At 34.1% G+C, this 9,945-nt stretch overlaps 1 protein-coding gene across 1 annotated transcript; it reads left to right on the forward strand.

The window, feature by feature from the left end:
- The first annotated feature begins 1,366 nt into the window (after nucleotides 1-1,366).
- On the forward strand, nucleotides 1,367-2,392 carry LOC114106216 (membrane cofactor protein-like). The gene has a single exon (XM_027953047.1). The coding sequence runs from the start codon at nucleotides 1,367-1,369 to the stop codon at nucleotides 2,390-2,392; it is 1,026 nt and encodes a 341-aa protein (XP_027808848.1).
- The last annotated feature ends 7,553 nt before the right edge of the window (nucleotides 2,393-9,945 follow it).

The raw sequence follows: 9,945 nt of genomic DNA on the forward strand, positions 1-9,945 counted from the left end.
CCCAGCCCTGAATTCTTAATAAGATACAAAAAAAGAACACAGGAAAGGTCAGAAATATTTATAGGTTGATTTATTACGAGTAAAATGAGAAAGAAGTGGAAAAGGAAAGGAATGCTTGAATTTGGAGTGGAAAGAAAGGAATTTTCAAAACTATAGAGAGCCAAAACATAGTCAATTAGGTCACTTTCAGAGTGAAGCTGCTACAGTAGCACATTTTTCTTCCACAGTTCTAGCTTGTTTTAGCCTCATTATCCTTTCTTTCCAAGGAAAAATAGATCTTTCAGCAGAAAGATGCAGAATGTCCCCCACGGTTTGTTGTTTAGCGAACGATGACATAGAGATTGGTAAATGCTTTGGAAGTATAGCTTATCTTTGGTACCTACATACCTTATGACCTCTAGAAAGGAAAAAAAGCAGAGAAACAATCACAAATACATAGCACATATTCACAAGAAAAATATACTGAAATGGAGACTTGATAAATCCAGTGTAGTAGATGCTGCTGATGCCCCATATCTTATCCCTCACCCTACTTGAGATCTCTAGTAGTAGAAATAAACAATCTTCAGTCACTGACAAATTTACACCTAAAGTGTCCCATCTCTCTTCTTATTGTCCTGTTCAGTGGCATTTCTTGGAGGCATGGTGGAATTAATAAACCCACTATATATATATAAGAAAGTCTTTGAGAGATAATGGAATTTCCCTCAAGTAGAGGAGATACTAATGAGTACATCCATGCCTTGGGTACTAATCTCTGTAGGCTAATTCTGAGTATGTTGCACATAGTTTCTTACAGAGCCCATTGTGAGATTCAGCTTCCTTTTGCCTACAGGGGTAACTCCCATATTAAAACATCTTTTATTATTGCCTTTTCTTCTTTACCCATGTTGTTTCTCCAGTTTCTCACGTGGGCATTCTGAAATCTTCAAAATGAACTACTTTCAAACACAGAGTTGCCTTGGAGTTTCTTCTGGGGCAAACCTACATTGAAAAACCTAGTAAACCAATATCTGAGAATCTTTCTTTATCAGTTAGAAATACTGGTCCAGGAAAACCTTATGAACAAAGATTGAGTCCTGTGGTTTTAGTTAAGTGACACAAACCTCCCTGAACCTATCAGTGAGATTACCTTAACATTGAGATCTCAATTCCAATACTGACATTCTGACCAGGAGAGCACCTCTAAAACACTTTTTGTGACTTTCCTGGGTGTGTCCGGACCACACCCACTCACATATAACTTTTGACACTTCCTGAGTTTGGGATTGTTGCATTTGGTCACTAGACTCTGGAGGGACTCTGAAAACCTGCTCAGCTGGTTCTCGGTTTCTTCCTCATCTAAGGAAAAATAAGGAGATCCATGATGTGCGCTGGACCCACCCAACACCGCGGGAGCCTCTTTCCATTCCAGTGCTTCCTTCTGGGGGCCCTGGTGTTCTTGCTGTCTGCTACATCCTCTGAAGCCTGTGGTGAGCCACCAACATTTGAAACAATGCAGCTCACTGGCCAATCTAAACCCCTTTATGAGGTCAGCGAGCAAGTACATTATGAATGTAAACCTGGATACAAGCGGAACCCTTCTTTCGACACTTCTTCTACTTGTGGTGCAGACAGCACATGGTCCTCTCTTTCAAATGCTGCTTGTTCTAAGAAAACATGTCCAGTTCTACCAGATCCTGTTAATGGCCAAGTAAACGTACTTAATGGAAGCTTGGAGTTTGGTACATATGTTGAATTTGTTTGTAATGAGGGGTTTTATTTAATTGGTAAGCAAATTCTACGTTGCAAGCTTAAAGGATTGAATGTGGTTTGGAGCGGGGATCTCCCACAATGCGAAAAGATTTTGTGTGAACCACCTCCACAAATAGAAAATGGAAAGTACACCCCAGAAGAAAAGGAAGTATTTGAATATTATGAAGTAGCAACTTATACATGTAATCCCAATCCTGGATCAGATAAATTTTCACTCATTGGACAGAGCCAGATTCATTGTTCTGGCCATGGACAATGGAGTAGTGACCCTCCTCAGTGTAAAGTGGTCAAATGTCCATACCCAGTAATTGAAAATGGAAGACAAATATCAGGATTTGGAAGTAAATATTACTACAATGCAATGGTTACGTTTGAATGTTTGAAGGGTTTTTACCTTCATGGAAGTGACTTGGTTGTCTGTGGTAGAAATAGTGCTTGGGAACCCCCAATTCCAACGTGTTCTACAGAAGCATCTCCTACCAATACAAAACAGCCTTCCAATGCAGAATCTGCTACTTTTACAACAACTCCAATTACTTCACAAAAATCTCGTCCAAATGAAGGATCACTTACGTGTGAGGATTTAGATGAATGGATCCTTGCTTTGATTTTTATTACTTTGTTGGAGTTACAATAATTGACATCCGAGGATACAGATGTCTTCAAAGCAGGAAGAAAAGGAAAACAGAACTAACCACCCCAACAGAACAATGGTTTCCACAAACTGGTTTTCAAGTTTTTTTGAATTCTATTAAAATCATCAGCTCTAAAATAGTTATTCTCTAGTTTTAGGCTCATAAATGCAATGCTCACATCAAAGCTAACATTTTCATGTGGCTTAAATATACTCATCATACTTTAAAGCTTCTTGTATGTCAAGGTATGAATATATTGCCTGTTTTCCCCTAAATAACACTTGCATTTATAGTGCAAGTCAGTGTTCTTGGGAGCATTTAGATAGGGATATTTTTTATTTTATAAAATATGAAAATGAAATTACATTTCATGGGTAAAGAAAGTGATTTTGACTTTTTTTATTTAAAGATTAATACAAACTTTTAAGATTTACTTTCAATAACTAAAATGTATTTTATATATAGGTTCATTGTAAAAAAATACACTCAGCCTTTATCCATTAAAAATATGAACTCTGAAAATCAAAAATATGGAAAAGTTGACTTCATTGACAATTATTAGAAACTTCTCTGAATGTTAATAGAGTAAAATTCTATTTTTTGTAAATACCTCCAATTTACCATATGTGTGCAAAGAAGTGTATATACATATACACTTGCACATGATGAACCCCAAAAATACACACATGTAAACCTGTATGCACAAATATGCAAACACACATACATACAGGAACACACATACAAATACACACAATCTATAAAACCTGATTTTGAGGTTTTTCCTCTTGGAATGATGTTGTTTCCATCACAGTTTTCTTCCCTGCATGAGGTTCCTCAAAACCCCCAAACAAAGGATACATATATTTCCGTGAAATGAAAGATGTTACCTGTCTTAAAACTCCAACCATATTCCAAAGTATTAGCAGAGTTTAATATTAAAATGAGGGGGAAAGAACAAGAGAAAGGAAGAAACATGCATGGACAGAGAGAATTTTTTTCTTTAGTGAAAGATAAAAAACATATCAAAGGCCTCAAATATGAAAAATTTTCTGTTCCATGGATCCTTAAAATGTATTTAACATGTCTTTAAAGAGTTTATAGAGTCAATTGAAATGCTTCTTGTCATTTTAACTTAAAAAACCAATATATAAATTACAGGATAATTACAACTATCTTAAATAAAAAACTAGAAAGAAACAAAAAAAATTAATAGTAAGATCCAATTATCTCTGTTATAGGTTATAGAAGTATTATTTATTTTTAATAGTTTATGTCTCTATAATTATCAATTGTAAAAATAAAATTTATATAATGCACTTATATATGCAAAAAATACTTTATGTGTCCAAGTGTACACATATATGCACATTGTTTGTGTGCTGAACAAAGCAACTTTAACTTAGTTTTACAAAAGAGTGGTAATTGTTGCCCTTTGATATTTAAGTCTAGGGTAGTATAATACCTTGTGCTCTATACCTTGTTTCCTTTTCATGCTGGTCTTAGATGCAGGCTTCTATTAAACTCAGATATTTTCTACAAAATGTATGCAATCATGTCATGTCATATCAAAGACAGACATTAGATCAAAGGCTATACTTCCAGGCTTCAAATATATTCCTCTTTCTTATTTCTAAACCAAAAATGGTAAGTCAGAACTGAGCAACTTCCAGTAATGAGCTCTCCTTACCTAGCAATACTGAACAAACCTCTCAAGGTACATGTTTGATCCACTTGTTTATTTTGACCTGGATTCAAATCCAGAAATAAGATGTTATCTGTACAGGTTAGAGTTTTGTTTTGTTCTGTTTTTTTCCTCTCTAAACTCAGGAACAATTTATTGTCTCTCCAGTATTATTCTATATGGAGACTCTAGAGGACTTTGAAGTACCCAGGATCTCTAAAGTAAACAAAGGTGAATCTGACTGGTATTTAACACCAGAAGGAAGAAGAAGTTCTACTTATTTTCTGCAGTGAACCACAGCCCTCCATTTGAACAGCAATAAACCTCAAGTACCACACATGTATCAGGCACATCATCTTGTCAAAAGATGGCCAATGTTTCATGTTTCTTATGACTCATGTAGGCTGTAGTATTCAATTGGTCCAAACAGAATATCTCATAGCTAGTCATATTAATTGAAGCACAAAGGAAAGAGGAAGAAAAAGAGATAGAAAGAAACAGTATAAAGAAAAAAGAAAGAGAAAGAAATCCCATAACTGCAATTATAATATTTTTCCAAAGCATAAAATCAATTAAAGTACATTTTTCTGCTCTTTATTTGAATTTTTTGGCATCGTCCTTCAGACATTCTGGAAACCATGTCAGATTTTGTAAAGAACATGGAGTATTTTAATTCTTGATAAAGAGAACATTTCTCCTAAGAGGACTCAGGAGCTATGAACAGAAGCGTTAGTGAGGGTATTTCTGTCTTCCTTGAGCACTGGTGTTGGAATGGCTCATATTTTCATGTGCTTTTGATATCTGTTTCTCCATTGGAGACCAAGAATTTGTTTGTCCAACGTGTGTCTCTATCCGTGCTTCTCACAGTTACTTCCTTATAAAGCTTAAATGACAGGACTTTACAGGATTGATGTCATTCTTAAAAGAAGGCACCTGTCCCACAATAAAAGAATATCGTTATTGATTTACATTTCAGTGCAACTCTTTGTAAATTTTGCTACTTTCACTGTACATATAATCAACCCCATTTGCAGTTCACATTAATAAAATCTAGTTTGTCAGGAAATATTTAATTGAATAACAATGTTGTGAAAAAAACATTTTTTGTTCTAATTAGTTATACATGAGAGTAGAATGCATTTTGACACATATTACATAAATGAAATATAACTTCTCATTCTTCTGGTTATATATGATGTAGAATCACACCGATCATGTAATGATATATGTACATAGAGTAACAATGTCCAATTCTTTCTACTATCCTTCCTACCCCCTTTAAATGAGTTACCAATAACTATTCCATTTGAGTACCTTTTATTGGAACACTGTAACTTCAAGTTACAGAAATGTATCATATAGCACCTAAAAATATGATATCCCTGTGGATTAAAGGAAAGTACATTTGTAACGGAAGGGTTGCTTCCAGTGCTTATAAAATGATTGCTAGCTCAAGGCTAAAACATAAATTTTAAAAGCTAGTGTATTTAAGTGGGCAGGAACCCACAGATGATCCATAAAATGTATTGACACAAAGGAACACAGAACTTATAGTTTAAATGAGAGGGATAAAAACTCCTTATAAGGAGGAAAGAAATGAAGGGTTAAAAAAAGAACCCATGACAAGCTTAGAGAAATGCTTGGAATCAAGGAAGACAAATTGTACACTGTAAACATAGGCTGTGCTCCCATATATACTCCTCAGCATTCAGATGGGTCTTATGACTGTTGCTTCACTTCTCCTTTTCCTAACATCACTAAATTGTTTCTAATTATAAACTTTATTACCATGCTAAATAATCGACATGTCTCTCTTTTTAGGGTTAACAATCTCAATGCAATAGTAAACACTCTCATCTCTTAGTTGTCCCTTACTAAGCAATTTAATTTTTTAATCATCTCTTTTAGAAACAATCCTGACAGTTCCCAACCAATATTATTACTCTTTTCTATACTTCTTCCAATTTGCCTACAATTTTCTCATAATGAGATTCCCCCATATGAAAGTTTTATTTATTATTCCAATTGTGATTGTCTCTACCCTGTGAAGAACCAACTTCTGCCTGTAATGGGATGTTTCCATAGATGGCTCAAAAATCATAATGGAATGCCTGTGTAATAGCACATTTCAACCTCATTTCTAATTTGTTATTCTGTATCACCATAGGTCTTTCTGACAATACTATTTCCAAGTTATTCATTTCTTGTGAATGTCTCGCTAATAATAATTTCCCCAGACATGGGAGCCTCCTCCTATCCAGAGAGACTTCATCTTCTTGTTATTAGTCCATATTTCTTGTGTCATGAAAACACCAGGCAGGTTCAGGTTATTTTCATATTTAATGGTGTTAGTATTGCTTTTATTTACTGGAGTGCTTGTGAAATACTTCCATTTATGTCTAATTTTCCCCTTTCATCATATCATTTAACCAAACTTACCAGTCCTGAAAGCTGAATCTGATTAAATACTACCATTTTGCCACATCTGTTTCACACTGAACATGAAGGCTTTAAAACATTTCAAACTCCTTGGTATGATTTGGATATGGTTTGAGGATATCCCCCAATCTTGGTCCACAGTATGGCAATGCTGATTCAACACTTAATATAAGCTAACGAGGTCACAGGGGTATTGCCCTTGAAAGAAATTAATGCTGTTATCTCAGATCAGCTCTCACAGAGTGTATTGTTAAAAAAAAAAAAAAATTAAAGCCTGATCCCTTAATCCATCAGGCATCTGTGTCTTGCCATAGGATCTTTTTTCTTGTGTTCTGTTATTGGGACACCATCCACCATGAGTCCCATATCAGAGACCAAACTGATGGGGCCTGTACCATCTTGGACTTTAATTCTCTAAAACTATAAGGTAAACATAAACTTCTTTTCTATATAGATTATCCAGCAGCAGGTATTTTATTATTGATATGTAAAACAGACTAACATCCTCCTAATTTCCATTTGAGTATTCCTTGCTAGACCAAGAAGACTATTTAAATGACTATAGCTAAATCAAGGTGTCACAAAATACATTGCTCAAGAATTAGCATTTACAATTTATGTCTGGAGAACAAGTATCAATCAACTGTTTAGTAACAGTAAGGAAGACCCATTTTTTATCTCCATTTTGTTCAGAAAAACCTTCAAGGAAGTGGCATTATAAAATCTTAAACAAATAGGAAATATTTTTACATGACACTGAACAACTATTTTAAAATAATTACAAAACAAAATAAAGGATACTATTGTTTCTTTAAAGTCTTAGTAAAATAAAGACACCTGAAAGTCACCCAAACTCAATCTCTGTTCTGTCAACAACATAATTAGTTGTGACTCTGATGCATTAACTTCTAAATCTTAGTTTCTTTGTGGATCGAATGAGTATGATTTGCCTGCATTCATAGGATTTTTGTAAGGTATAGCAAATAATGTAGACAAAGTAGTTTGTATGGTGCTTAATATGTTACCCAGTAACTAGCATATATCAAGATTTCATTTGTTCAATTTATACAGAAAAAAGTATATACTCTTTGTGACATCCATGTAATCTGTTTGCCTTTGTTGCTCTATGTGTACAACTGCCATTCAGATGAGTCCCAGAGAGTTAATTCCATATTCTTCAGTTGCCACATTACTTTTCTTTCAAAAGTTTGTCAGATTTCAGCAGTTACAGTTTTTAGAAATGCAACTTTGCAGCAAAGGGAATTTTATTTATGCTTGCAGTCTCCACCTACATAACATCCCAATTTATATCAGAGATAATTATATATCATGTTTTTTTACTATCAAAATTCTTAAAGATCATGTCAAGTTTGAATTACTTTATCTAACTCTCATTTATTCCGAAAGACTTTGAGATCACAAGCATATCTCACAGTAAACATTTTGAATTGCTCATGTGTTAAATATTCAGGCCTGCAGCTCAGCAAATCTTATAACACTACTTGGTAAAACTTTTCTTATTCTGCTTATGAAAGAATAGAACAGAGTCTCTAATTTGAAGTTTGAAGTTAGTTGAATATAAACATTTCTTATTTCAATTTTAGTCATTAATTACTTCATTTTCCTTAGCCTAGGGAAGGAATATAACATTTCAGTCATAAAACAAATGTTCATTAATATCACCTATATTTAAATTTTTTAACTTAAACTTTTCATGGCATCATCTGGGTCACATGTCTTAAAGATAAATCATTATCACTCAAGATTCCATTGTCCTTCATATTCACTCTCTCACATCAACACATTTGCTTTGATTCCCACTGTCATCCTTCATATGGACCCTCATCCCCAAATGTCTGAGTGCTGACATCAACAGGATCCCATCTGTTCCCTTGGATTCCAGCTTCTTTCCTAACAAATCATATTCCTGCCAAAATAACCTTTTAAAACTATTTTAATATATGTTCCTCCTCTTGAACCACTCACTGGCTTCCCTTTGCCCAAAGCAAATTTGCCAGAATAATTCTACAGAACACTAGTCCCACAAGGTGCTCCTTAGAAACAAGGTTCTGATAACAAAATGGAAAACACAGGACATTTTTTTCTCCATTTAAAAATTCAGAAAGAATGTCAATGTCTCAAAGCCTAGAAATTGTTAACTTCTTGCTCTCACAAAATATTGCCTCAGAATCTCTCATTTGGATTTCTAATAGGTTTATTAAGATTAATTTATCCAATGAAGAACTCCACTCACCTACATCTCTTAAAAACTGCTCTTCTTCTTACATTCCCACTCACTCAATTGCTCATGAAAAGCACTTAGAGATCATTCTTGATTCATCTCTTGATTCTTCTCCTACTATATGGAAGTTATCAGCAAACTATAATCCCATCTTATAAATGCAGCATAAAACCCACTAATCACTTCTTAGAAAAATACACTGAGAACATCCTAGCCCAAATATTAATTATCACACTTTTAAACAACATTACCTGACTTCTAAAATATCTCTTTGTATTCACCTTGATCCTCAAAAAGTTTATTCTCAACAAAGCAGCTAGAATGACACTTAAAAATACAAAACACATGATGTTAATTCTTGTATAAAATCATCCAATGGACTTGTGCTTCGGCGAGTAATGGAATAACTGGGATAGACTGAACTCCTCCATGGAAACAAATACAAAAATATTCCAAAAATGTGAAATAACCATTTTTAGATGTTAGATCTTTTTTTGTACAACCAATAGAGTTTAGGTTTTTAAGAGAATATTACAAGCATGCTTTGTGTGTACAGGTACCTACAAGCAAAGGATCCAGTAATACCAAGTTGAGGAGACTAAAGATCAAAGCTTGGGTAGATGGATGAGATTTATAGGTATATTTTCAGAACAGTGGGATATATGCAGAAAAAAAAAGTCTCCAGAAATCTGCTTAAGGTTGTCATTAAGTCTGTTGCTAAATATTAATTCATACATGCACAGAATGAAATTAAATATGATTGAGCAAACAATAAATGGAAACTTAATAAAGCTTAACAAGTCAAGTTTCAGAATAAGTTCAGGTTACATTATGACCTATGAAGCAGAGTTACAGAAGGGCCACATTGCATTGGCAGTAGGACTGAACTTTCCTTTGACTGAAGGTTATTCCAAATATGTTCCAAACATCTTTGAAACCAGCCTACGTTGATGAGACTTCTCTGCATACAATAGTATCTGCCAGTAAAAAATACAATACTATAAAAACAGACAACAAAATCCATTAGTAAGTAATAAAAAAATATACAAAGTGTTCATAAAATTACTAGACATTTAAAAAGGTCAGAAAATATGGAAGATGAGATCCATCTATCTGTCAATAGAAACAGATCTGGAAGTAAACAAGGTAATGGGGTGGAATGATGTATGATGGAATTTAAAGTAAAGCACAAA

This window comes from Marmota flaviventris, chromosome 6, assembly GCF_047511675.1.
Source record: "Marmota flaviventris isolate mMarFla1 chromosome 6, mMarFla1.hap1, whole genome shotgun sequence".
Classification (NCBI taxonomy): Eukaryota; Metazoa; Chordata; class Mammalia; order Rodentia; family Sciuridae; genus Marmota; species Marmota flaviventris.